Source organism: Onychostruthus taczanowskii, unplaced genomic scaffold (genome assembly GCF_017590055.1).
Source record: "Onychostruthus taczanowskii isolate IOZ18803 unplaced genomic scaffold, ASM1759005v1 scaffold233, whole genome shotgun sequence".
NCBI lineage: Eukaryota > Metazoa > Chordata > Aves > Passeriformes > Passeridae > Onychostruthus > Onychostruthus taczanowskii.
This window is the reverse complement of record NW_024499607.1, coordinates 34,990-62,232: the sequence shown is the minus strand read 5'-3', so window position 1 is coordinate 62,232 and position 27,243 is coordinate 34,990. Positions and strand designations below refer to the sequence as shown.

The window sequence follows — 27,243 nt, the reverse complement described above, 5'->3', positions numbered from 1 at the left end:
GATCCTGGGTTTGGGGTTCCTCAGGGTTCTGGTTCCGGATCCCAGCTTTGAGCTCCCTCAGGGCCCTGAATTTGGGGTCATTCAGAGTCCCAGTTCTGGGGTTGTTTGGGATCCTGGCTCTGGGATCCGGGGTTTGGGGTTCCTCAGGGTTCTGGTTTTGGGGTGATTTAGGGTCCTGGTTTTGGGGTTGTTCGGGATCCTGGCTCTGACATCCCTTGGGGTGATGGCTCTGGGATCCTGGGCTTGGGGTTCCTCAGGGTTCTGGTTCTGGATCCCAGCTTTGAGCTCCCTCAGGGCCCTGAATTTGGGGTCATTCAGAGTCCCAGTTCTGGGGTTGTTTGGGATCCTGGCTCTGGGGTCCCTTGGGGTGATGGCTCGGGGGTCCTGGGTTTGGAGTCCTCACTTTGGGGCCTTGGCTTTGGGGTCTGAGATCTGGGTCCTGGCTCTGGGTTCTGGTTTTGGGGTCTTGGTTTTGGGGTCCTGGCTCTGGGTTCTGGTTTTGGGGTCTTGGTTTTGGGGTCCTGGCTCTGGGTTCTGGTTTTGGGGTCCTGGCTCGGGGTCCTGGCTCTGGGGTCCCTCAGGGTGCTGTTTGTGGGGTCCCATGGGATCCCAGCTCTGGGGTTGTTCTGTCCCTGGGGTCCTTCAGGGACCCCGAGCAGCCCCCCCAGAGCACCCCCCGAGCTGTCACCCGCCAGCGCCCCGATGCCACGTGGAGGGTGACGACCGTGTCAGCGCCCGGGGGCCGACCCGGGACGTTGACGCTTAAAGTGTAGCTTAGCCGGAATTGAGGCATCTCCATCCAAAAATCCAATCCTGGAAATCTCTTCTCAGCTGCTCCTAACCTTGGTGGCATTTAAATCCTGGGTGGAAGCGGTGTCACCGTCCCCGTTTCCGGGCGGGTGGCACATGGCTTGGAGCGCCCCGGGCACAACTGGGGCCAGCGCCTCAACCAGCAGCTCCACAGTCCCCAAAAAAGTTCCTTTGGAACCCCATAATGTCACCATCCTCCTTTGGGGACAAAGCACCAGGGTGGTGACACCAGGGTGGTGACATTGGCATGGTGACACCGGGCACTGCTGGCAATCCAGCTGTGCCCTGCCCAGATGTGACCAGAACTGGGAAGGGGGCTCACCACAGGGTGTGGGGTCACTCTAAAACTTTGGGGTCACCCAGCTGGCCCCGGTGCCCTATGGTGGGGTTTTGGGGACACCCGTGTCCCCCAGGTGATGCCACAGCGAGGCCACACCAGCACACGGAGCATGTGGGGGGCACATGCCCGGGGCACAGCCACTTTGGGGTGCCCAGTCCTGCGTGGGGGCCACCACGGGGACAATGGGGACACGGTGGGGACGATGTGGCCGCGATGGGGACGCCGTGGCCGCGGTGGCAGTGCCGGACAGCGGTGTCCAGCCTAAGCTCACATGGGCCAGAGCGGCCAAAAGCTGCTTACGGCAGAATTATTGCCCTTAACCCCGCTGACTCCACGCTGTCCTCAGAGTCCCCCGGGCTCAGGGGGCCAGGCCGGGCCGGGGGGGGCTCCAGGGACCCCCCACCCCCTCCAAGGGGGGCTGGGCTGGGGGGACATCGCTCCCAGGGCTCCCGTGTGGCCGGGCCGGTGTCACACGTGCCGGGTTTGCTGGTCCCTCCATCCCGGATCTGAGGCGGGGACACGTCCAGGATGTCCCCTCTGTGTCCCCTGCTGTCCCCCCAGGCTGGCGAGTGGCCCAGCTCCGGCTCAGCCCGCGGGACGGGGACATGGCACTGGTGGCTGTCCCCGTGTGGGGACACATTTAGGATGGGATTAGAGAGCGGGAAGCGCTGGCGCGGAGGGACACGCAGAGGGGACAAAGGGGACAAAGGGCTGGGCTGCTGTCACATCCCCCAGTGCCACCCACCTGTCCCTGTGTCCCACGGGGGGATCACACACCCAAACGCCACCCACGTGTCCTGTCCATGTCCCATCCATGTGTCCCATCCGTGTCCCACCCGTGTGTCCCCTGGTCCCACCTCTGTCCCTCTGAGAGGGAGAGTTTTCCCTTCGTGTCCTGCCCGTGTGTCCCATCTGTGTCCCCTCCATGGTCCCACCCGTGTGTCACCCTTGTGTCCTGTTCATGACCCCTCGTGTCCCCCCTGCCCCTCCCCAGTCCCACTCGTGTGTCTCACCCATGTGTCCCCCTCTTGGCTTCCTTCAGTCCCACCAGTGTGTCCCTATGGCCCCTTCGTGTGTTTTTCATTCGCGTGTCCTCTCCAGTCCCTCCCCGTGTCCCCTCCCTGTCCCCCTGTGTCCCACCCATGTCCCACGTGTGTCCCACCCATGCGTCCCACTAGTGACCTCCCTCTAGCTGCCCCTTCCGCAGCCCCCCGTGCCTCCCCCAGTCCCACCCGTGATCTCTGATGTGTCCCCCCATGTTCCCCTCGCTTTATCCCCCATATCCCCCTCCGTGTCACCCCACACGCCCCCCAGTCCCTCTGCCCCCGCTGCGAGTACTACATTTCCCAGCACCCCTCGCTCCCCGCTGCCTCGCTCCGCCATTGGCCGCTTCGAGCAGCTCTCAGCGGCGTCTCCTGATTGGCTGTCGCCGCGGCAACGAGCGGCGGGGGGCGTGGCCGGGGCGGCCCCTCCCGCCGTCGCGGGTTTGTTTGCGGCCGCCCGGCGGCGGCGGCCGGAGCCGAGCGGACTCGGACGGACCCGAACCGAGCCGGAAAGAGCCGAAAGCAGCCGGGAAGAGCCGAGCGCAGCCGAGCGCGGCCGGCCGGGCATGAGGAGCGGCGGGACGCGGAGCCCCCCGCGCCCCCCGCCCGGGGCCGGTGCCCCCGGGGCCGGGGGCGGGGGGCTCCGGGGGCGGGGGGAATGTCCCGGTGTGTCCCGGTGTGTCGCGCTGGGATCGGTTTGGCCAGCGCCGGCTCCCGGAGAGGCGGGGGCGGGAGGTTCCGTGGGCAGGAGAAGGGCTCATCCCGGTGTGTCCCGGTTCATCCCGGCGTGTCCCGTCTCACCCGCGGCCCGGTGCCGGTCCCGCAGGCAGCGGCCGGAGCGAGCCCCGGGCCGTGGTGGGGCGCGTCGGGGGCAGCGCGGTGCTGGGCTGCGGGCTCCTGGGCGCACACGAGGCGCGCCCGCCGCTCTACGTGATCGAGTGGGTCCGCTTCGGCTTCGTCCTCCCCATCTTCATCAAGTTCGGGCTCTACTCGCCGCGCGTGGACCCCGAGTACGCGGGTGAGTGGCGGGCACGGGGTTCCCGGGACTCCCGGTTGGGTCAAACCGGGTGCTGCTGGTGTTGGAGCACCTTAATCCCACTCCCGGGGAAGTGGGGGGCTCTTCTGGGGGGTCCCTGCAGCAGGTGAGTGCCAATCCCCATGCCCAGGGATGGCAGCAGGGATGGGGGTGCCCAGCTGGCAGAGGGGATGCAGATCCCTGCCCAGCCTGGCAGCGGGAGGGATCCCCACAGGGTGAAATCTGGGAGAAGCCCCCCCAGCCCACCCCCGTGGCTGCTGGGGCATCTCCCGCAGGCTGGAACGGCCGAGCCCCGCCGGTGCCACCGGGCTGCCCCGGGGGCTGCGGGTCGCCTGAAGGTTGAGGCTGGGGAGGGGATTTGGGGGGAGCTGCTAATTGGAGCAAAGCTGGGCCGGGGACGGGCTGGGCGTGGGAGGGGGATATTCGCTGCTTTAGCGGGTATTTAAAGTGAGCGGTGGCAGAGCCGGAGGAATCCCAGCCAGAGGATCCCTGCGAGCACGAGGGGAAAGCCGCCGGAGTGTCCCCTGGGCACGGGGAGGGCTGGCAGCCCGTGGGTGATTTGGGCTGAGCCCAACCCCGACGTTCTGTGCCAAAATCCCTGCTCCTTCCCTTTTCTCGGGGAGCCGGATCACGACCCAAACCAAGCTGCCAAAATTGTCCCCCTGCCTAAAAATCACCTCGGTCGGGACAGCCACTCTCCTGCTGCCCCCTTCCCGTGAGGGTGCAGATTTTGGGGGATGCTTTCAGAGCTCCCACTTGGCTCTGGGGGACCAGAGGTGTTGTCACCAGCGGTGACAACGAACCCCGCGGGCAGGACAAGGCACCTGCTCTGCCGGGAGAGGCCAGGGCTGGGCTCCTGTTACCTGAGCGCCGAGGGGCCCCGGGGCTGCGGCGGCTCCGGTTACCCAGCGAGGGGCTGGCAGTGCCCCCCTCCCCCGTGTCCCCTCGTCGCCGCCGCCAGCGCGGCCCCGGGGGCAGCGGGAGCAGATTGGGATCAGCGCTGGGGGAAGGGGCTGCTGGCTGGAATGAGGGCGAGCCGGGTGGGCAGGGGGGCTGGCGGCCGTCGCCATGGCAGCGGGGGCGGCTTGTTTTCCATCGGCCGGGAAGGGCAGGGGAGGTGGGTGCAGGGCGATGCCAGCCCCCTCTAGCCGGCGCTTCCCAGGTGGAGCAGATCAGGTGTCACCGCTGCTGTCACCAGTGTCACTCCTGGGGACATCGGGGGGGGCGGGGGGCTGCAGCTGCCTCTGTGGTGGGATGGGGGTCGGCTCTGCCCTGGGTGCCACCGCCACCCGCGTTGTCACGGGCCACTGTCCCCTGCCCTAGAAGAGGGTCGGTGGTCCCTGGCCTGGCTCAGAGGCCCCCTCCCCGGCTCTGGCCGCGTGGCGGGGACTGCAGCCCCCTTTGTGTCCCGTCCCCCCCCCTTTGTGTCCCGCTGAATGTCGGTTGCCAGGCGCGGGGGGATGCTGGGCCACAGGGTTTTGTTTTTGCAGGGCGGTGGAGGAGGAGGAGGGGGCTGGGGCCGGCACAGGGGGATTAGGGGGAGGCTGAGGGGCGTCCCCAGGCCGCTCTGATCCCTTCCAAAGGGACCTTTGTTCGGGAGCCGGCTGCTCCCGCCGCGCCTGGGGCTGGGGGCTGGCAGCTGCTGGGGCTTCCCAGAGCTTCCCAAAGCTTCCCAGAGCTTCCCAAAGCTGTCCCACTTCCCAGGGCTGGCAGGAGGGACCCCCCGTCCCACAGCTGTGGGGTGGGAAGCAGCTCCGGGCGCTGCGGGAAAGCTTTGCACGTGTTTGTGTGCGGGGTTCGCACGGCTCGGGGTGGATCTCGGTGCCCAAACCCGCCTGCCCGGCTCCTGCCACTCCTCCTCCTCCTCCTCCTCCTCCTCTTCCTCCTCATCCTTGCCGGGCTCGTCTGGCGGGACACGCAATCCCAATCCCGCTGCGGTGCCAGCCGGGATCCGGTGCCCCGGGCACTGCGTGGGGACTGTCTGTGACAGCGGGTGGGGCTGGCAGCGGGGCTCCCCAAAACTTCCCGTGTCGGGAACCCCTCGGGAAAGCTGCGGGTCTCGGGATGCTGACGGAGCACCGTGGGCTGCTCCGGTGCTGCCGCTGCCGTGTCTCTACCGTGGTGTCCCGGGAGCAAGGTCACCTGGCGTGGCCCGGGGGTGCCCGGGGTGGCAGTGCCAGGGCATGGGGTGCAGGGATGGCAGGGAAGGATGGATGCCCAGGATGGATGCCCACGGAAGGGGGTGCTCCGGGAAGTGGGTGCCTGGGGAAGGGGATGCTCAGGGCAGTGGGTGCCCGGGGAAGGGGATGCTCAGGATGGTGGGTGCCTGGAGAAGGGGATGCCCAGGGAAGGGAATGCTCAGGATAGTGGGTATCCGGGGAAGGGGATGGTCAGGACAGTGGGTGCTCAGAAAAGGGGATGCCCAGGGCAGTGGGTGCCTGGAGAAGGGGATGCCCAGGATAGTGGGTGCCCCGGACAGGGGGTGCCCGGGGAATGGGATGCCCAGGATGGTGGGTGCCCGGGGAAGGGGATGCCCAGGATGGTGGGTGCCCCGGACAGAGGGTGCCCGGGCCAGGGGGTGCCAGTGTGTTCCTTGGGGGCCGCTGGCCGCGCACCCCAGCCCGGGCTGAGCCAATTGCTCGCTGCACCCTGAGCCGATTATGGCTCTGATAATAAATAGCCCGGGGGATTAACGGGCTGCGCTCGCTCTCGCTTCGGCCCTTATCCCTCTCCTCATCAAAGAGGGCGTGGGGCTGGCGCGGGGCGAGGACCCCACGGCCTGGGGGAGCCCCGTGTCCCCCCGGGTGGGGTTCACCGCGACCCCCCCGTGCAGCGGGAGTGCCGGGGCTTAGCAGGGCTCCCAAGGGTGAGAGCGCCGGGGGGGCTCCCAGGGGCAGGGAGGGTGCTCGGGAAGGGGGAAAAGGGGTCGGGGTGTTGGGACCCCGATGCTCGAAGTGCGCGGACCCGCCGTGCTGGGGGACCGCGCCGAGGCCACCCTGCGCGAGGGCGGGTGGCGGAGCCACTGTCGCCTCCTCTCCGTGTCACCCACGCGTGCAGTGCTGAGTGTCGCTGGGACCAACCTGTGGCACCGCCGTTCCCAGCCCCCCGCGGTGCCAGCGTGGGTGGGCGCCCTGGGGAGGGGTGGCCCCAGGGAGGGGGTGACCTGACAGAGGGGTGGCCCCAGGGACGAGTGACCCGGGAGAGGGGTGACCTCAGGGAGGGGCAGGCTCCAGGGATGGGGTGACCCGGGAGAGGGGGTGACCTGGCAGAAGGGTTTCCCCAGGGAGGCGATGGCCCCGGGGAGGGTGACCCGGGGGAGGGGGTGGCCCGGAGGAAGGGGTGGCCCGGGGACGTGGCTGTCGCTGAGCCGCCGCCGGTGGCACAGGACGCGTGCGGCTGGAGGAAGGTGCCTCGCTGCGCCTGGACCTGCTGCGTGCCGAGGACCAGGGCTGGTACGAGTGCCGGGTGCTCTTCCTCGACCGGCACAGCACCGACGCCGACTTCCAGAACGGCACCTGGATCCACCTCACCGTCAACGGTACCGGCCCGTCCCACCCCCCGCTGCTCTGCCCGCGTCTCCCAGGGCTGGCTCTGGAAACGCTGGGCTTCCGCGCTGAGTTGAGCCAGATCTGAGGGTGAGGGTTTGGATCTGGATTTGCCTTCCAGCACCTCCCACCTTCCTGGAGACGCCCCCTGCGTTCGTAGAGGTGCGGGACCAGGCTGCGCTGAGCCTCACCTGCAGGGCTGTCGGCAACCCCCAGCCTGTTGTCACCTGGAAGAGGAGTGACCTGCCTGTCCAGAGCGGGGACACGGTGCAGGTGAGGGTGACAACCCCCTGGTCACCCGTCTGTGGGGTGTGGCCAGCCTCTGGTGCCCATCCCCACTGCGGTGGCCCCTCCCTGCTGACGGGGCAGGTCGCTGTCCCTTGGTGGCCGTGCCACGGCTGGTGCCATTTGCAGGTGAGCAACGGGACGCTGAGCATCGCCACCGTGGAACGTGCCAGCGCGGGCACCTACACGTGCCACGCCACCAGCAAGGAGGGCACCGTCACCCACACCACCCGCGTGCTCGTGCAGGGTAAGGACAGGGCATGGGCTGGGCACACAGAGGGAGCCATGGCATGGTTTTGGGAGCAGCTGTGCCCAGCCCTCACTGCCCCTCACCCCAGGGCCACCCATCATCGTGGTGCCACCGCAGAACGTCACTGTCAACATCTCCCAAGATGCCTTTTTGGCGTGCCAGGCTGAGGCATACCCAGGGAACCTCACCTACACCTGGTTCCAGGGCAGCAGCAACGTCTTCCACCTCAGGTACGGCAACGACGGGGATGGCACGGGGGCAGCTGTGCCCCCAAACCTGGCCCCGAGTGCCAGGCACAGCCTGGGTGTGTGCTGGGGGCGAATCCATCACCCCAGCGCAGCAGGGACAGTGCCAGCCGTGCCACTCCCTGCTGTGCCATCCCTTGCCAGCCACCTCCAGGCTCGGGTCCGTGTCCTGGTGGACGGGAGCCTCCTGCTGCAGCGAACGACCCCGGACGACGCTGGGAAATACACCTGCACCCCCAGCAACGGGCTCTGGAAGCCACCTTCTGCCTCAGCCTTCGTCACAGTGCTCTGTAAGACCCCCTCCTGCACCCCCAGCCTGTGGGGGGCTCTGCTGGGGGGGCTGTGGTGGGAACAGGGGTGCTCCGTGGGGATTCCAGCCCCGTGTGTCCCCGCAGACCCAGCGCAGGTGACCACCATGCTCCCGGAGACTCACCTGCCCAAGGGCATGAGGGGCGTGATCCGCTGCCCCTCCAGGGCCAACCCCCCCCTGCTCTCCGTCACCTGGACCAGGGACGGGCGCCCGCTGGAGCTGGACAAGGTAGGGCTGCTCCCAGTGCCCTTTCCAGACCCCTCCTGCTCCCCTATTCCCCACTGCCAGCTCCTTCCCATCCCAGCTCCTTCCCAAATCCCTCCTGCTTCCCATTCCCCTATTCCAGCTTCTTCCCACCTTTCCAAATCCCTCCTGCTCTCCCAGCTCCTTCCCACCTTCCCAAATCCCTCCTGCTCACTCATTCCCCTCTCCCAGATCCCCAGCTGCTCCGTGCAGCCACTCCCACCACCTTCCCACCTTCCCAAATCCCTCCTGCTTCCCATTCCCCTCTCCCAGATCCCCGGCTGCTCCGTGCGGCCACTCCCTCCACCTTCCCATCTTCCCAAATCCCTCCTCCTCTCCCATTCCCCACTCCCTCCACCCTTCCCAAATCCCTCTTCCTCATTCCCCTCTCCTAGCTCCTTCCCAAATCCCTCCTCTTCCCCCATTCCCATCTCCCAGCTCCTTCCCAAATCCTTCTTCCTCACCCATTCCCCTCTCCCAACTCCTTCCCATATCTCTCCTGCTTTCCCGTTCCCCTCTCCCACCTTCCCAAATCCCTCCTCTTCACCCATTCCCATCTCCCAGCTCCTTCCCAAATCCTTCTTCCTCACCCATTCCCCTCTCCCAACTCCTTCCCATATCTCTCCTGCTTTCCCATTCCCCTCTCCCACCTTCCCAAATCCCTCCTTTCCCATTCCCCTCTCCCTCCACCCTTCCCACCTTCCCAAATCCCTCTTCTTCGTTCCCTTCTCCTAGCTCCTTCCCAAATCCCTCCTCCTCCTCTCCCAGCTCCCGGGCTGGTCCGTGCAGCCCGACGGCTCCATCGTCATCGCCACGGGCAACGACGACGCTCTGGGGCTGTACCGCTGCACGCCCTACAACAGCTACGGCACGGCCGGCGAGTCCCGGCCCACCCGCGTGCTGCTGAAGGTGAGGAGCCCCTCGGGGTCCCCTCCTGGCTCTGCACCCCCTGCCAAGCCCCCTCCCCAAACTGCCCCTTTGCCTTGCAGGACCCTCCTGCCTTCACGGTGCGGCCCAAGGAGGAATATTTCCAGGAGGTGGGCCGGGAGCTGGTGATCCCCTGTGCAGCTCGTGGGGATCCCCCACCCACCATCACCTGGGTGAAGGTAGGGGCTGCTGTTTTGGGGGGTCAGCTGGGCCCCCACGGGGACAGAGATTGCTTTTGGCCTCCAGGGCATCATTTCTGGGGCAGTGTCCCTGTCCCCACTGGGTCCCATCCCATCACATGGTTCCTGAAGGATCTGAGGTCACTTTGCTTGGCTGTCCTCTAAAAAATTGGCAAAACTTTGCCCCTTGGCCTCAAAACCAGCCTAGGGTGGTGTGCTATGTCCCCCTTTTCAAGTCCCCTTGTCCCCAGCAGTGTCACAGGGGACGGGCTGGTGGTGGCCCCCCATCAGCGTGTCCGTGCCCCACAGGTGGGCAGCGTGGGGAAGAGCAGTGCCCAGGTGGATGGCAACAGCAGCCTCGTCCTCCACCCCCTCACCAAGGAGCAGCACGGAGTCTGGGAATGCAGGGCCACCAACCAGGTGGCCAGTGTCACCACTGCCACCTCTGTCCACGTACTGGGTGAGCTGCCCATCACTGGGGTGGTCTCAGGGTGGGCAACGTGCTGGAAGGGGTGGTTCAAGCCCCCCAGTGTGACACTGCTGCCCTGCAGGTACGAGTCCCCACGCTGTCACCAACGTCTCCGTGCTCCCACTGCTGCTGGCAGCCAACATCTCCTGGGAGCCAGGCTTTGATGGAGGCTACTTCCAGAGGTTCAGCGTCTGGTACACCCCTCTGTGAGTGCCCACCCCTGCTGTGTGCCCCCCAGGAGCCTCAGCTCCCTCTCACGTGTCCCTCCTGTCCCCAGGGTGAGGTACCCACCGCGGGCACACCACGACTGGGTGTCACTGTCGGTGCCAGCTGGGGCTCAGCACCTTCTGGTGGAGAACCTGCAGCCAGACACCAGTTACCAGTTCAGCGTCCTGGCCCAGAACAAGCTGGGCAGTGGTCCCTTCAGCCAGATTGTCACCTCCGTGCCCAGGGGTAAGGGCACCTCCCCAAAACACCCCCGGTGCCCCCCTTCCCGCCTGGTGCCAACCTCCGCTTTCTCCCCAGGCTTCCCAGTGACCACAGTGCCTCCGGAGCCACCAGCCATGACCGTGCACGTCTTCCTGTCCCCACCCCGGGCTCTGACAGCCAACGAGACCGTGCGGGGGGTTCTGCTGCGCTGGGACCCCCCTGCCCGTGCCTCGGTGGTCCCGAGCGGGTACACGCTGGAGCTGCGGCAGGACAAGGGCGGCTGGGAGGTGCTGGAGCGCTCCATCCCCGGCACTGACACCCAGGTGCTGGTGCCAGGGCTCATCAAGGTGAGATCTGGTTAGGTTAGGGCTTGGTGGCCGCAGTGGCAGCGTGGCTGATGGCTCCGTGTCCCCTCCTCAGGACGCCTTCTATGAGTTCCGACTGGTGGCCTTTGCTGGCAGCTACATCAGCGACCCCAGCAACACGGTGAACGTGTCCACGGCAGGTAAGGCTGGGAACTGTTTCCCTGAGGTGGGAAACATCCAAATTCCCAAAGGAGAGCCCCCTTCTTGCTGACCCCCCTGGCCCTGCTGCTGAACTGAGGGCATGGCCAGAGCAGGACCAGGAGGCAACAGCCCCAGTGGCTTCAGCCTCAGGGACCAGAGCATCCCCTCTCCTGGTGCCCATGGCGGTGCCACAGCTCCCCCCAAGGGCAGAGCAGCCCTGGTGTGGCAAGAGCTGTGTCCCCATGATGCTGGTGACACCAGGGGGCCGTGCCAGCCTGACGGGGTGCCCTGTGTGTGGCAGGGATGGAGGTGTACCCGTCCCGCACGCAGCTGCCGGAGCTGCTGCCACAGCCGGTGCTGGCGGGGGTCATCGGGGGGATCTGCTTCCTCAGCGTGGCCGTCATCTTCAGCACCATGGCCGCCTGCATCATGAACCGGCGCCGCGCCGCGCGCGTCCGCAAGCGCCGCCAAGGTACCCGGGGACGGGGACAGGGGACAGGGACAGGGGACAGGCCAGCCTGGGGGGACCGAGTGGGTGCCGCCGTCTCCTCCTCATCACGTTTTGAGTTGCTCGCCGTGTGATCCCCCTGTGTTCTCATGGCCTTCCAGATCCACCACTCGTCTTCTCCCCCAGCAAGAAGCTTCCACCTCCACAGTAAGTCACGTCATTGTCACGCCATTGTCACGTCATTGTCACGCTCCCTCCTTGTCCTGCTCCCTCCATCCCATTCCCTCCCTGTCCTGCCATGTCACTGCCATGCTCTCTCCACTCCACTCCACTCCCTCCTTGTCCTACTTCCACCATGCCCCACTCCCTCCCTGTCCTGCTCCCTCCATCCCATTCCCTTCCTGTCCTGCTCCCTCCATCCCATTCCCTCCCTGTCCTGCTCACTCCATCCCACTCCCTGCCCTGCCATGTCCCCTTCCCTCCCTGCCATGCCATGCCACACTCCCTCCCTGTCCCTCTCTTGCCCTGCCCTGCTCCTCCACATCCCATTCCCTCCCTGTCCCACTCCTGCCATGTCACACCTCTTCCTTTTATTCCCCAAATCCTCCTCCCTCTCACTCCACTCCTGGCCGTGCCACGCTCCCCTCCCTCTCCCACTCTCTCCATGTCATTCTCCCTTCCATCCCTCTCTGTCCCTGTGCCACTCCTGGCCATGCCATGTTCCCATCCCTGTCCCTGTCCCACTCATCATCCCTCTGCCACCAGCTGGGGGCACAGGGACAGGCTGGGGACAGCCACCCGCTGCTGCCACTGCCTAAGGGCGTTAGGAGCGGACTGCTGGCACCGGGGCTCCCGCCGTGTGCTCCCTCCGGGCAATTTTGGCTGGAGAAAAGATTGCGAAGTGCAGGAGCAGGGCTCGGCAGCACGGCCGGGGGTGCTGCAGCTGCTGCCTCTCCCTTGCAGCAACGCTCGTGGCGCTGGTAGCCCCGCCAGCACGCTGAAGCTGAAGCTGCAGCCCTCGCCGTGCCGGAGCCTGCACCGGAGCCTGCTGTGGGGCGAGAAAGCCGGCACCAGCCTGGGGCTGAGCATCGCCGGCTCCCGCTACCCCGCCTACGAGAGCCACGGCCGGGAGCACGTCCCGCTGGAGCGCATCTGCCGCGGCCCCGACGGCCGCTTCGTGCTGGACACCGAGCCGCGGCCGGAGCCGGAGCCTCCGCGGGACCCCTTGCAGCCCTACCGCCAGCTGCCCGCCGAGGAGGACGAGGAGGATGACGAGGAAGAGGGAGACGACCAGCCCGTGTGGCACAGGGGGGTCTCGCTGCGCCCCCAGCCCGCGGGGCAGCCCCGCCGCGGCGCCCGCGCCTCCGGTCACCGGCACGGCCGCTACTTCGGCTACGGCAGCAGCAGCCCCGTGGACGAGACCGTGGCGTTGAGCATCACCGACGTCAGCCCCGTGGCCTCTGCCGCCGCCACGCTGCCTTACAGCGCCGTCCAGGAGCCCCCCCGGCCCCGCCACGGCCCCCCCTGGGACTCACCGCCCCGCCGGGGCTCCCCAAAACGGGCCAGCAGCCCACCGGTGTCCCCCGCCCCCCCGGCCATCAGCGGCATCCTGCAGTACCTCAGCCTGCCCTTCTTCAAGGAGATGTGTGTGGACGGCGACTGGCCCCCCCAGGAGGAGCAGGGGGAGCCCCCCAATGCCGGCGCCCCCCCGGAGCCCCCCGCCAGCCCCCCGCGCTCGGGGCGGACGCTGTGCCCGGACTGCATCGACACAAGTGCCAACGCCACCTCCCCTCCCGCCACCGCCGCGTTCCTTGAGCCCCCCCGGCTGCCCGTGGGCCCCCCCAAGGCCTCTCTGCCCGGCTCCCCCTCCTGGCCCCGCTCCCCCAGCCCCGGGCCGCCCCCCCAGCCGCCTCCACATCTCCGGACTGAAGCCCCGGGGCGGCCGCCGGACGCCGCAGCCCCGGAGAAGCTCCCGCGGGGCAGCCTGACCAGCCAGAGCAGCGGCCGGGGCAGCGGCTCCTTCCTGCGGCCCCCCTCGCTGGCACCGTCCTTGGGGGGCACCTTCCTGGGCACCCCCGTCGGGGACGGGGGCAGCTGGCACAGTGGGGGCTCGGCAGCGGAGGAGGGACGGGGCAGGACGGATGCTGGCGCCGGGAAGAGGTGAGCCGTGGGCAGGTCACCGGGATGAGCTCCCGGAGCGTGCCGGGGCAGCGCCGGGCCTGTCCCACCCAGCTGGCATGGGCTGTCCTGGCACCGAGCCACCCGGCTGCCTCCCAGCCCTGCAGTGCCCTGGGGACGCCCCCCTGCCCATTGAATCTGTCCTGAGAGACCACCCCAGTTGTCCCCCAGCATCCCTGCCGTGTCCCCACGTCTCTCGGGGTGGCATCATCCCTGGCATCTGACCTTGGCACCTGCCCCTAGCACCCATCCCGGGGCACCTGTGCCCTGGGGTCTCTCCTGGCTTTCGTTCTTGGGGGTCTCATGCCCATCCCTGGCATCTGACCCCTCAGGGTCTGCCCTGGCCTCTCCTACCCATCCCCAGGGCTTCACTTTTTGGGGTCTCTCCTGGAGCCCATCCCCGGGATTTCTTTCTCTTTTTGGGGTCTCCCTGGAGCCCATCCCCGGGGTTTCTCTTTTGGGGTCTCCCCTGGAGCCCATCCCTGGGGTTTCTCTTTTTGGAGTCTCCCTTGGAGCCCATCCTCTGGGTTTCTCTTTTTGGGGTCTCCCTGGAGCTCATCCCCGGGGTTTCTCTTTTTGGGGTCTCCCCTGCAGCCCATCCCCGGGGTCTCACTTTTTGGGGTCTCCCTTGGAGCCCATCCCCGGGGTTTCCTTTTTTTGGGGTCTCCCCTGCAGCCCATCCCCGGGGTCTCACTTTTTGGGGTCTTCCCTGGAGCCCATCCCCTGGGTTTCTCTTTTTGGGGTCTCTCCTGCAGCCCATCCCGGGGGTCTCACGCCCTCTGCCCGTGCCCCTCGCCCCCTCCCCGCAGGAGAAACACCTCGGTGGACGAAAACTACGAATGGGACGCGGAGTTCGCGCTGGAATCGGAGCTCCTGGAGGCGCTGCAGCTTTACCGGGGCGCGGCCCCGGCCCGGCCCGGCTCCTCCATCGCCCTGCGGGACCTGCAGCGGCACCGTGAGTGCGGCCCCCCCGCGCCCCCCACCCCCGTGCCCACAGCCCCGTGGCCGCCCCGGCGGCTGCCACGGACGCTGCTTATCTCCCCGCAGAGCCCGGCTCGGCCCCGGTGAGCTCGGTGTCGGCGGAGGCCTTGGGAACGGGGGGTCTCCAGGAGCGCGGCCAGACCCCCCGTCCCGAGGGGTTGGGGGCGCGGCGCCGCAGGGAGGGGGTCCAGCAGCGGCGGCAGAGGGTGGGCACCCGCGGCTGCTGCTCCGAGCGCTTCGAGGTGGCCACGCTGCTTTAGGGGGACCCCCGGGACCCCCCGGGTGAAAGGATGGGCGGGGGGAGAATAAAGAGGCGTGAGAGCAGCTCTGGCTCCTGTTGGCGGGGGGACCCCCGAGGCATGGCTGGTTCTGCCACGACCCCCTCCATCTTCTCTTCGGGGGTCCCACCTCGTCCCGCTCGCCGTGCCTTGTGCAGGCCCCCCCATTGTGTCCTCCTCTTCCTCATCCCCCGGCCACAGCTTCCCCTTCCCCACTCGCATCCTCCTGGCCTCCCCCTATCAATCCCACCCCCCAATCCTGGTACCCCCCCATCTTCTCGTGTCCCCCCGCGAATTGCTCTGTCCCCCCTTTTCCTCATGTCTCCCCTCATCTTCCTCCCTTGGGGTGTCCCCCCCATCTTCTCCCCTCCCCCATCGGATTTTCCCGCCATCTCCTCGGTGTCCCGCCCCCCCAATCTCATGCGGGTGGCCGCCACTCCTGTCCCCTCTCCCATGTCGCTGTCCCCTCCCTCCTTGCTCAGTTTCCCCCCTCCCCTCCCCGTTCCGGTGTCCCTCCCTCGGTTCTCCCCCTCCCTCGCGAGGGGGGCGGGGCCTGGCGGCGGCCCCGCGAGCGCGGGAGGGGGCGTGGCCCGCGCGCTCATGCCCTTATATGGCCACGGCGCGGGAGCGCGTCACCGGAGGGGCGGGGGACAGGCGATGACGTCACCGGGGGTCGCGCGTGGGCTGCGGCGCGGGTCGCGTCGGGTCACGGGCGTTGGTCACCCCCCCCATACCCCCATGGCGTCCCCCTTTGTCACCCTGCCATGCCCCCCCGTGTCCCTTTGTGTCCCCCCGTGTCCCACTGCCACGCCCACCCCGTGTCCCCCCATTATGTCCCCTCGTGTCGCCCTGCCATGTCCCCCCGTGTCCCCCTGCCATGCCCACCCCATGTCCCCTCGTGTCCCACGCCCACCCCGTGTCCCCCCATTAGGTCCCCTCGTGTCCCCCTGCCACGCCCACCCCATGTCCCCTCGTGTCCCTATCTCTTCCTCCTGTGTCCCCCTGCCATGCCTATCCATGTCTCCCCACGTCCCCTTGTGTCCCACTGCCACGCCCACCCCATGTCCCCCCATTATGTCCACCACGTGTCCCCCTGCCACGCCCATCCATGTCTCCCCACGTCCCCTTGTGTCCCACTGCCACGCCCACCCCATGTCCCCCCATTATGTCCACCACGTGTCCCCCTGCCACGCCCATCCATGTCCCCCCGTGTCTCCTTGTAGTCCCCTGCCATGTCCCCCCATGTCCCCTATTAGTTCCTCCCGTGTCCCCTTGCCCCGCCCACTTCATGTCCCCCCATATTCCCATCGTGTCCCCCTGTCACATCCACCCTGTCCCTCGGTGTCCCCCTGCCATGTCCCTCCCATGTCCCCCTGCCTGCTACCCGTTGTCCCCTGCCCTGCCCGTGTGTGCCCCTCCTGCTGCCCTCTGTCCCTGCCCGAGTTTGTCCCCAGTGTCCCCTCCCCGCTGTGTCTGCCCTATCAACCCCCCCCGTGCCGTCTGGGGGTCCTGTCCCCAAATCACCCCGTGTCCCCTGGCTGAGACCTCCCAGGCTGTGCCCCAGTGTCACCCAGGTCCCTTGGGACTGTCCTGCTGCTGCTCTGTGTCACCCTGGGCCACCCCCCATGGGTCCTGTCCCCTGTGTCACCCCTCAATCTGTTTTGTCACCCCTGGGTCCTGCTCTGTGTCACCCTGGGCCATCCCCCCGTGAGTCCTGTCCCCTGTGTCACCCCTCAGTCTCCTGCTTTGTCACCCCTGTTCTGCACCTCTCTGTCACCCCCTGACCTTGTCCCCCCCATGTCACCCCTGTCCCATGGGTGGGTCCTGTCCCCTGTGTCACCCCTCAGTCTCCTGTTTTGTCACCCCTGGGTCCTGCTCTGTGTCACCCTGGGCCATCCCCCCGTGGGTCCTGTCCCCTGTGTCACCCCTCAGTCTCCTGTTTTGTCACCCCTGGGTCCTGCTCTGTGTCACCCTGGGCCATCCCCCTGTGGGTCCTGTCCCCTGTGTCACCCCTCAGTCTCCTGCTTTGTCACCCCTGGGTCCTGTCCCCCGTGTCACCCCTAACCCCACCCCTGTTCTGCACCTCTCTGTCACCCCCTGACCTTGTCCCCCCCATGTCACCCCTGTCCCATGGGTCACCCCTGTGTCACTCCCTGCCCTGCTCCCTCCTCCACGTCTCCCCCACCCACGTCCCCAAAGCCACAGGAAACGCCACCCGAGGTCCCCAGGGGACACCCACAGCCCCTGGAGGGTAAAGCCACCCCACCCTGTGACACCCATGGGTGCGGGAGGGACCCAGGGAGGGCGAGGGGACACTTCTGGGCTGCTCCACAGCGTGACAGTGCCACCCCAGCCGAGCCCTGGTGACAGAACAGCGTGACAGTGCCATCCCAGCCAAGTCCTGGTGGCAGAACAGAGTGACAGTGCCATCCCAGCCAAGTCCTGGTGGCAGAACAGAGTGACAGTGCCATCCCAGGCCAGCTCTGGTGACAGAACAAAGTGGCAGTGCCACCCCAGCCCAGCTCTGGTGACAGAACAAGTGACAGTGCCATTCCAGCCCAGCTTTGGTGACAGAACAGTGGCAGTGCCACCCTAGCCCAGCTCTGGTGGCACCAGAGAGTTACAGTGCCCCCCCAGCCGAGCCCTGGTGACAGAACAGAGTGACAGTGCCATCCCAGCCGAGCCCTGGTGACAGAACAGAGTGACAGTGTCACCCCAGCCCAGCTTTGGTGGCAGAACAGAGTGGCAGTGCCACCCCAGCCCAGCTCTGGTGACAGAACAGAGTGACAGTGCCATCACAGCCCAGCTCTGGTGACAGAACAGAGTGACAGTGCCACCCCAGCCGTGCCCTGGTGGCACCACGGCCGAGCTGGGCACGGCGGGGGCTGCTCTGGGTGCCGGGGGGGGCTTTGGTGACAGGGACACTGCGGCGGAGGCGGCCGGTGGCCTCGGGCCCGGCTTTGTTTGTTGTTTTGGTGGCGCTCGCCATGGAGACGGGACTTGTGCCAACGCCACCGGGGACACGGCGCTGCTGGCCAGGCCACCTCCCCCCCCCGGGCCTCAGCTGTCCCCCAGCTGCCACCAGAGCCAGGCCCTGGTTGTCCCCATCATCACAGCAGGGTCCTGGCACCAGCGGTGCCACTGTGGGGATTGTCCCCAGCACGGCCACCGTGAGAGGTTTTGTCACCGCTGCCCCCACCTAAATCCTCAGGGCGGTTGTGCCCAGCTTGTCCCCGTCATGGTCACTCTGTCCCTGCTGCTGCAGCCACGCTGTCCCCACCACAGTCATGCTATCCCCGTGTCCCCTGTGTCACCCCTGTCCCCACTGCAGCCGTTCAGGCGCCACCCCATCCTCATCTCAGCCACCACAGCCACACTGTCCCCCTGTCCCCTCTGCCACCATGGCCTCCCTGTCCCCACCCCAACCATCCCATCGTCACCTCAGCCACCACAGCCACCCTGTCCCCATGCAGCCCCAGTGTCCCCCTGCCACCAGAGCCACCCTGTCCCCACCACAGCCACTCCATCCTCACGTTGGCCACCACAGCCACTCTGTCCCCACACAGCCCCTGTGTCCCCCTGCCACCAGGGCCACCCTGTCCCCTCCCCACCACGGCCACCCCATCTTCACCTTGGCCACCAAAGCCACACTGTCCCCATGCAACCCCTTTGTCCACTTGCCACCGTGGCCACCCTGTCCTCATCTTGGCCACCACGGCCACTCTGTCCCACCATGATCACTCTGTCCCCACCATGGCCACTCTGTCCCCACCATGGCCACCCTGTCCCCACCACAGCCACTCTGTCCCCACCACGGCCACCCTGTCCTCATCTTGGCCCCGGGAAACGGGACCGGGGTGCGGCTTCCGGCCCCGCCGTGCGGGGAGCCCCGGGGCGCGCCCGCGGGGCTGGCTCCGGTCCCCTCCCCGCCGCCGCTGGGGTGGCTGTGACCCCCCGGTGTCCCCTCCCCGCTGTCCCCGGGGGGCTCTGGGCAGCCCAGGGGGGTCGAGCCCTGGGTGCAGCCTCTCCCTGCTGTCCCCGGGGTGGGTCGGGGTCCCCAGGGTCGCCTTGTGCGGGTTGGGGTCCCCTTCCTGTTGGCACTGGAGGGTCTCGGGGGTCCCAGGGTGGCTCGGTCCCAGCGGGGCTGGGTACAGCGCGTTCCCTGCCAGTCCTAGGAGATAGCTCGCGCCGTGCGGGGAGCCCCGGGGCGCGCCCGCGGGGCTGGCTCCGGTCCCCTCCCCGCCGCCGCCGGGGTGGCTGTGACCCCCAGGTGTCCCCTCCCCGCTGTCCCCGGGGGGCTCTGGGCAGCCCAGGGGGGTCGAGCCCTGGGTGCAGCCTCTCCCTGCTGTCCCCGGGGTGGGTCGGGGTCCCCAGGGTCGCCTTGTGCGGGTTGGGGTCCCCTTCCTGTTGGCACTGGAGGGTCTCGGGGGTCCCCAGGGTGGCTCTCTCCCAGCGGGGCCGGGTACAGCGCGTTCCCTGCCAGTCCTAGGAGAGAGCTCGGGGGTGCCCAGGCTGTCCCGGGAGACCCCCGGGTGGCTGCCCCATAACTGGGACCCTCGCTGTCCCCACGATGGCCGCAGGGTCCCCAGCCCAGCCGGATTGGGCGCAGCCCCTCCCGCGGAGTCCGGAGGTCGCCGGGGCAGCGGGGCTGGGTCCGGGTGTGTCCCCATCCCGCCTGGGCAAGCTCCGGCTGGGTCGGGAAATGATCCCAGTTCCAGCTCCTCTTTGTTTCCCAACGCCTTGGCCCCCGGCCGGCCGCTCCCCACGCCACCCCCCGCGGGGTCCCCGTGCCCCTGGAGACCCCCGCGGTGGCCCAAGGCTTTGGCTCCGGGGGCACACCCGGCTGGGGTCGGTTTTCCTCCTGTCCCTGAGAGCAGCACGTCCCGGGGCTGCTCCCGGTGCTGAGACCCCCGAGCTTGGTGTGTGAGCTCTGCCCCGAGCTCAGCCTGGCACCCCCGGGTGTGAGCTGGGCACCTCCTGGGCAGCAATTGCCACATGTGCCCAGCTGGCACAGGGACACCGGGGCAGGCAGGGCCACCTGCACGTGTTCTGGCTTCTCGGTGCCCCCAGATGCCAGCGGGGCAGGACAGGGCGTGGGGGCGATGCAGGACTGGGCAGCCTCATGTGCCCACCACGGCCCTGGTGGGCAGAGGGCACAGAGAGACCCGGGGGGGCTCGGAACACCCTGGCTGTACGGGCAGGGCTGCTCTGCTCACGTCCCCTGTGGGCATTATCTCCAGCACGGGTGGCACCGCTCCAGTGGCACCTTGGCACAGCACCTGGCCAGGGGTGGGGTCTGGCTGCCCCGCCGGGGTGGGGACACCGCCGCCATCAGCGCTGGCCCCACGCTCCTGCGCCAGCCCCGGATCTGGCTGCGGGCCCGAGCAAACGGGCGAGATCAGCAAACAAGCTCCGACCGGCCCCCGGTGGCTGCCAAGCCCGTGAGCGGCGCCGGGGCCCGGCCGCGGGATGGGGATGCTCAGGGTGGCACAGAGGGGTCACGGCGCTGCCCACCCTGCCCCTCGGGTGGGCACAGAGCCAGCGCCTGCTCCCGCCAGCTGGGCAGGAAGAGGGCAGAGCCCGGGCAGCGCCTGGCACGGGTGATAAGGCTGCACGCCGGACATCGGGCAGGACGGGGCTCACGGGGCGGGGGCTGCGGTGCCACCGGCGCCACTGATGGGTGCCATCCCCGCAGACCCCCCTGCCGTCAGCATGGCAAACCGGGGCCCCTCGTACGGGCTGAGCCGGGAGGTGCAGCAGAAGATCGACCGGCAGTACGACCCCGAGCTGGAGCAGGTGCTGGTGCGCTGGATCCTGGCACAGTGCGGCAACGACGGCGGCGGCGCGGTGGCACAGCCGGCACCCGGCAGGGACGGCTTCCAGCAGTGGCTGAAGGATGGCACGGTGAGTACAGCTGGGCATTAGGGTGAGAGTGCCACACACCTGAGCCTAAGCCTAAGCCTAAACCTAAACCTAAACCTAAGCCTAACCTTAACCCTAACCTAACCCTAACCTTAATCCTGACCCTAACCCAAACCCAAATCCTAACCCGAATCCTAACCCTAACCCTAACCCTAACCTAACCCTAACCTTAATCCTGACCCTAACCCTAACCTAACCCTAACCAAAACCCAAATCCTAACCCGAATCCTAACCCTAACCCGAATCCTGACCCTAACCCTAACCCTAACCCTTACCCTAACCCTAACCTAACCCTAACCCTAACCCTAACTTAACCCTAACCCTAGCCCTGCCCCTGCTTTCAGGTGCTCTGCCGGCTCATCAACAGCCTCCACCCTCGGGGCCAGGCGCCCGTGGCCAAAATCCAGGCGTCGGCCATGGCCTTCAAGCAGATGGAGCAGATCTCGCAGTTCCTGCAGGCGGCCGAGCGCTACGGCATCGCCGCCACCGACATCTTCCAGACCGTGGATCTCTGGGAAGGTGAGTGACCGACCCGGAGGCCGTGGGCTGGGACGGGGACGGGGACGGGGATGGAGATGGAGCTGAGGCTGCTGTGGGTCCTCCAGGGAAGAACATGGCGTGCGTGCAGAGGACCCTGATGAACCTGGGCAGCCTGGCCGTGGCCAAGGGTGACGGGCTCTTCGTGGGAGACCCCAACTGGTTCCCCAAGTAGGTGGGGGTGCTGGATGGGGAGGAGGGCGGGCTGGGGGGTCCCTCGGGGATGCTGACACCCGCCGTGCCCGCAGGAAGTCGCAGGAGAACCGGCGCGTCTTCTCCGAGGACAAGCTGAAGGAGGGGCAGAGCGTCATCGGGCTGCAGATGGGCACCAACCGGGGCGCCTCACAGGCTGGCATGACGGGCTACGGGATGCCCCGCCAGATCCTCTGAGCCCCTCCGGACCCCCCAGGCCTCTGCCTGCCAGGGCCCCCCCCCCCAAAACTGCCTTAACCCCTCGCCGTGGACCAGCCGGGTGCCCCCCGGCCCGGGCAGCCGCCCCTTCGCCAGTTTTGTCAGGACCAAAGTAATTTTTTATTATTATTATTATTTAGCTGGGTGGGGGCGGTGCCGCTGCGCCCACCCCACCGCCCCGCAGTGCCTTGGGGGCTGCTGGAGGGCCCCCTCCAGGGGGTTGGGGAGCAGCCCCTGTGCCCCAATAAACTCCCGTAATCCCAATAAACGGATCCTTTTCTTTCCAGGCCTCGATGGTCGTGATTTGGGGTTGGGGGAGGGCAGGAGGCTCCTGCTGGGGTACAAGGGGGGACCCCGGTCTGGGGGGGCAGGGACCCCAAGGCCGCGGCGGCAGCAGCCACATGTGAGGGCGGGGCCATGATCAATGGGCGTGGCTTGGGTGGAGTCAGGAGGGACTGGGCGGGGCAAGAGCAAAGGGGCTGAGGGGGCGGGGCAATGGGAGGGGCAGACCTGGGGTACAGGGGCAGAACTGAGCTGAGAGGCGGGGCTTGAAAGGGCGGGGCAAAGAGCAGGGGGTGGGGCCGTCACTGGTGACTCCGGTGACCCTCTGGGATCGGGGGTCACGTATGTCATGTTCATGTAGGGGGACTTTCAGGAGGTCTGTGCAAGGAGGACAGCACATGGGACAAGTGTGAGCACACTGGGTGACACAGCTCTGTCAAACCCCGCCTATTTCAGCCAAAGCCCCGCCTCTCCTGCCTGATGCACCACCCCCAATTCCCCACCCCGCCCCGGCCCGTCACACCCTGCGAGCTGTTGGGGCGTTGCCATGGCAACAGTTGGTCCCGACACATCGCGACAGTGACTTGGGACACACTGTCACAGTCGGAGCAGACACATCCCAGCCGTCGGTTCCACCACATTGTGACGGTCGGCTCCAGGACAATAGGACAGCACCGACAGCCCCGGCAGTGGCAGCGCGATGGCAGCCGCGACTGCCGGCACAGGATCCCGGTCCCTCCGTGCCCGGGGCTCCTCCCGGAGGTCCCTCCTCGCCCGTCGTCTCCAGCTTTCACCGCCGGGATTTCAGTCCGTCCGTCCCGATGTCTCCCCCGGGCTCCCCAGACCCCCACACCCCGCAGGATGTCCAGCTCCTCCCGGCCCCTCTGTCCCCTCTGGAGGTGCCCCTGACACCCCCCAGCTGGTCCCTGCAGAGGCCCAGAGTTCCTGCCAGGATCTCTTGGTGTCCGGGGAGCACCAGGTGGGGGGAAGGGTTCGGGTCCCTAAAACTTTTCTTTTCAGCAGGTCACGGGCTCCAGTGATCCTGTCGTGATCTCTCAGGATGTGCCAAAACATCCTCGAGAGCTACTCTCCTTCAAGCCCAAGCTCAAGACCATCCAAGTCATCACCAAGGACCTGATCCGGGAGCTCATGTAAGGCTGTGCCTGAGCCCTGAGGGGTTTTTGGGGCCCAGCAGGTGTCAGTGCAGCATCCCAAAATCTCTGGGGAACAGGGATTGGCAGTGTGTCGTGGCCACCCTCGGGCATCCTGCCCCCTGCATCCCAGGCAGGTGCCACTTTCAGCACACTTTCCCTTCCTGCCGCACCCCAAAACAAGAGAGCTGGGTCCCCATGGCTTCTCCAACACTTCCCACCTTGCTCTGGGCTGGCTTGGTGGCCAGGTGGGCAGCTCAGGGAACACAGGGACCTGTTGGGGACCTGTGCCACTGAGCTCTCTCCCTGTGCTCCCCAGCATCCCCCAGGAGAAGCCCCAACCGTGTCTCATCATTGGAGAAAAGGAATATGAGAAACTCAAGGAATCAGCTCGAGCCCCGACTGAAGAGGAGCGTTGGGACAGGCTGAAGACCCTGAGAGCCAGACAGGACGCTGCTTTTGTAGGCATTTCCCTTCCTGCTTCCCCCTTTTCCTGATCCACAGCTGGATTTGAGGGGTGGTGGCTCCCACAGGGCATCCTCCCTCTGTCCACCACCTTTTGGGGCACAGGGGAGGCTGCAGGGCTCAGGGCTCCACTGAGAGCTGAGCAGCATCCCTGAAATTGTGCTCAGCACTCCCAGCCTTCCAAAGGCACGAGGTGTCTGCCCAGAGGTGTGGGGAGGGGTGCTCAGGGCCGTGCCAGGGCCCCAGGTGCCTGACATGTCCCCACTCAGTGTCAGGAATGCGGCACCTGAAGTGTGACCCCTGCAAGCCCTCGGCAAGGTGCCCAGGATTGGGCAGTGCTCTCTGTCCCCGCAGGAAGCCCTGAAAAAGGCCCAGATTGAGGAGCAGAGAAAGGCAGAGCTGGAGGACAAGAGGAACTGTCAGAGAGACGTGGAGGAGGAGCTGCAGCAGGAGGAGCAGAAGCTGCTGCAGCGGGCGATGAGGATGAGGCTGGAGCAGGAGGAAGACGTGCGGGAGCTGAACGCAGTAGGGCCAGTGCTCCCCTCTGTCACCTGGCACTGCTGAGCCTCCCCTGCTCCTCGTGCTCCCAGGCTCTTCCTCTCCTTCCCTGCCTCTCCCTGCTCCCTGTGTCCCAGTGCAGCTCTGAGCCACAGACACCTCTTGTCCCCACAGCTGTTCCTCAATGCCAAGTGCAACATGATCCGGGACAAGCAAGTCCTGGAGAAGCGGATGATCAACAAGGAACTGGAGGAGGAGGAGAAGCGCCTGGACAAGATGATGGAAATGGAGCGGGAGAAGGGCGTGGAGGTCCAGGAGGAGCTGGAGCGCCAGAGGAAGCAGGAGCTGATGAGGTGGGCATCCCTCTCTCTTCCCCATGGAGGCATCTGGCCCATTGCAACCACACCAGCCCTGTCCATGCCAGCGTTCCCACGATGGGGAGCAGGATGGAGCCACAGGAAACCCTTCTGCTCTCGTATTCCCAGAGCCCGGCAGGACATTGTGAAACAGATGGAGCAGAATGCAGAGGAGCGGGCACTGAGGGCTGAGGAGCTGTACCAGGAGGGCCAGAGGCAGCTGGAGCGACTGGAGCAGATGAAGAGGGAGGATCGGAAGGTGCGAGCAGGGAACAGGGGGGTTCAGGGAGGTTTCCACCTGGCTGGAAAGGGATTGGCAGAGCTGGATCAGCCACACCCAAGGAGTGGGGACAGCAGCCAGAAGGATCAGAGCTTTGGTCCCTTGGGGACATTGTGACATCCTAGGGAGATGGCCCAAAGCCTCCCTGCCCTGAGTGAGGAGGAGGAAGGAGCACTCAGCTTGGTGGTCTCCAACCCTACATGGCATTTCCAGGCCTGGGAGCAGAAACAGGAGCGACTAAAGCAAATCCATGCTGATATTAAACATTTCAATATGGAGAGCCAGAGGCTGAAGGATCAACAGAGGGAGCAGGAGAGGCTGGAGGATGAGCGGGTGCTGGAGCAGCAGCGGCAGAAGGCTGTAAGAGCAGCAGGCTCCTGATGGGGTGGGCAGGGGCTGCAGGAGCTGTCCTGGGGGTCTGTCCCACCCCGGAGCTCTGTCCCACCCTGGGGCTCTGTCCCCCGCAGGAGCGGGAGGCCACCTTGGAGGCAGAGCAGCAACAACTGCGCCTGGAGAAGGAGAAGGAGCTGGCCCGGCTCAGAGCCACACAGGAGCGGGCCCAGGCCTGGCAGGCAGAGCGGGTGAGTGCCCCAGGCACAGGTGACGTGCTCCCCTGCCACTGTTCCTGTCCCCAGACTGGCAAAGGGCAGAGACCCTGGATGTGGGGGGTCTGCAGGACCAGCCCCCGGAGCCAGGGGTTGTCCTGGAGCGGTGCTGGCAGAGCCAAAGGCACAGCCAAGGGATTCCATAGCTGCCCCTGAGGGAAGCCCAGCACTGTCCCCTATTTGGGCAGGATGCTCTGAGGGCCAAGAGGAACCAAGAGGTCGCAGATCGGGAATGGCGGCGGCAGGAGCTGGAGAAGGCACGGAAGAAGGCCGAGCTGGAGCAGCAGCTGAAGCAGGACCGGCTGGAGCAGGTGGCCCAGAAGGAGCAGTACCTGGCCATGCAGGTGCAGCAAGACCGCCAGGAATTCCAGAGGGTGCTCAGGTGAGGCACACGGGACCAAGGGATGGCTGAGGCAGTGGCCAAGTGGCTCCCAGTTCCAGCTGGCGACTCTGGGGGCTCCAGTGCCAGCCCAGGTGCTGTGCCAGGTGTGGGGGGGCTGTGGCAGGGTCCCTGAGCCAGCCCAGCTCCTCCACAGGGCCCATCAGGAGCAGCTGGAGCGGGAGAAGCTGGAGCAGGAGCAGAGGGAGCTCCGGCAGCGCGCCCATGCCGAAGATCTCCGGCGGCAGATCCAGGAGCTGCAGCAGCAGCGGCAGCGGGAGCGGGCGGCCTTCATTGAGGAGGGCCGGCGGCAGCAGCAGGAGATCCGGCAGCGCAGCGAGCGCCTCGCCCAGTTCAGGCAGCAGAAGCTGCAGGAGTTCAGGTCAGGGGCTGCCAGTGCTGCTTCCCTGGGCTCTCTGGGCTCCCCGAGTCCTTCCTGGTGTCCCATCCTGGGCCACCTCCTAGCTCCCTCTGCATCCTCAGCAAACGGAACTTGCTGTGGGGCCACGGTCCTAAATCCCTGATGGATTCTTTTCTCTGCAGAGCCACCGGAATTCCTGACAAGTATTTTGTCCAGGTGGAGCGCAGGGCCCGGAGCCGAGCCAGCAGAGCCCCCTCCTAGGCCCAGCCCCACCAGGAACCAGCTGGGATTCCCCACGGATTTGGGGCTCCGTTTCCATTGTCCTGGGTTACAAGGTGGGGTGTACCCAAACTGTGTGTTCTCCTCCCATCTCCACCATCCTGATGGACTGTGAATGGGTGGGTCACTCCCTGCAGCTGCCCAGTGCACAGCTGAGCCCTCAGGCTGCAAGCTGGGTGTTCCATAAGGGAAGGAGGCAAACCCTGCAGGCAGTCTGTGTTTGTCTTCCCCAACTGACTCAGTCCCAGTGGGCAGCCTGTGGAGCCTAGGCCATCAAGGATTCCCCAGAACATCCCATGAGTCATTGGAATACATAATTCCACTGTGAAATTCCCTGCTCTGGGGGAGTACTGAACATTCCTGCCTGAATCTGGCCATATATAATCTGGGCTCTTTGGGGACTTGGGACACAGCACCGCTCGAGGGACCCAGGGGAGAACCAGACCTTCCAGAGGAGGACCAGACCTTCCCCAGGACCACTGCTTTCAACAAGACTGCAACCATCACTTCAACAGGAGTCCACCCTGACCGACAGGATGCCAGGTTGTACTCTGCCTTTGTGGTTTTAAGCCAGTTTTTCTGTATCATTGCATTTATTGTAATCCTTCTATTAAATTGTAATTCTGACCTGAAATCTCTCTCAAGGTATTTGTGCAGTGTTCATTTCTCCCACTGGTTTACTTTCAAACCAGCACAACCACTGACTGAGTTTTCCATTAAATAATATTTTCTGAGAGTGTTTTCCATGGGGCTCTCGCTCTTCCCTCCTGCTCCTCCTCCCAGTGCTCCCAAACCTGTGGTTTTACCTGCAGGACCACAGAAAGGAAATGGGATGGAAAACCCCTCTGTGCCCTGGCAGCACAGGGATGGGAGTTGAGAGGAACAACAACTACCACAGGAAATTCTACAAGGATAAATCTGCTCCAGTCTCCCGTGGGCAAGTCCCCAGTCAGAATAGGAGGGATGATGTTACTTCCCATCCTCTGGAAGGGACCTCCTGGTCATATTTTACAAGGAGTGAGTGCTAAGACCAGGACTAGAGGGGCCCTGGCTCCTGCCAGGTGGGCCAGAGGGACACTGGGTTCCCTTGGACTGTGTGGATCCATGGCCTGGCACAGCAGAGCCACAGGAGCTCATGGCTTTAGGGGACCACAGGGCACAATGTCCCTGATGCAATTGAGATCCGTAGGGGCAGAGCCCATCTCTGTTCCTGGG

General features: G+C 66.2%; 3 protein-coding genes across 4 annotated transcripts; all 3 read left to right on the top strand.

Annotated features, from left to right (window-relative positions):
• Positions 1-1,363: 1,363 nt before the first annotated feature.
• IGSF9 (immunoglobulin superfamily member 9) lies at positions 1,364-14,548 on the top strand. Its single transcript, XM_041405560.1, has 22 exons — positions 1,364-1,520; positions 1,712-1,778; positions 2,465-2,634; positions 2,765-3,211; positions 6,615-6,767; positions 6,896-7,047; positions 7,189-7,306; positions 7,398-7,539; positions 7,699-7,844; positions 7,950-8,092; positions 8,876-9,016; positions 9,097-9,213; positions 9,523-9,673; positions 9,765-9,888; positions 9,960-10,135; positions 10,208-10,458; positions 10,532-10,616; positions 10,919-11,089; positions 11,227-11,272; positions 12,029-13,225; positions 14,053-14,198; positions 14,291-14,548. The coding sequence occupies exons 1-22, from the start codon at positions 1,364-1,366 to the stop codon at positions 14,482-14,484; spliced, it is 4,494 nt and encodes a 1,497-aa protein (XP_041261494.1). The 3' UTR covers positions 14,485-14,548.
• Positions 14,549-18,771: 4,223 nt separating this feature from the next.
• TAGLN2 (transgelin 2) lies at positions 18,772-21,654 on the top strand. 2 transcript variants are annotated; one of them, XM_041405549.1, is made up of 4 exons: positions 19,550-20,406; positions 20,769-20,943; positions 21,030-21,132; positions 21,210-21,654. In XM_041405549.1, the coding sequence occupies exons 1-4, from the start codon at positions 20,179-20,181 to the stop codon at positions 21,349-21,351; spliced, it is 648 nt and encodes a 215-aa protein (XP_041261483.1). In that variant the 5' UTR covers positions 19,550-20,178; the 3' UTR covers positions 21,352-21,654. The 2 variants fall into 2 exon arrangements, with proteins under 2 accessions (XP_041261482.1, XP_041261483.1); XM_041405548.1 differs by lacking the exon at positions 21,210-21,654 and having other exon boundaries at positions 18,772-20,406; positions 21,030-21,123.
• An 821-nt stretch (positions 21,655-22,475) lies between these two features.
• Positions 22,476-26,511, top strand: CFAP45 (cilia and flagella associated protein 45). The gene is made up of 11 exons (XM_041405559.1): positions 22,476-22,553; positions 22,678-22,805; positions 23,125-23,266; positions 23,625-23,795; positions 23,943-24,121; positions 24,254-24,383; positions 24,618-24,764; positions 24,872-24,985; positions 25,198-25,391; positions 25,546-25,770; positions 25,932-26,511. Exons 1-11 carry the CDS (start codon positions 22,476-22,478, stop codon positions 26,008-26,010), a joined length of 1,587 nt encoding a protein of 528 aa, XP_041261493.1. The 3' UTR covers positions 26,011-26,511.
• Positions 26,512-27,243: the final 732 nt, after the last annotated feature.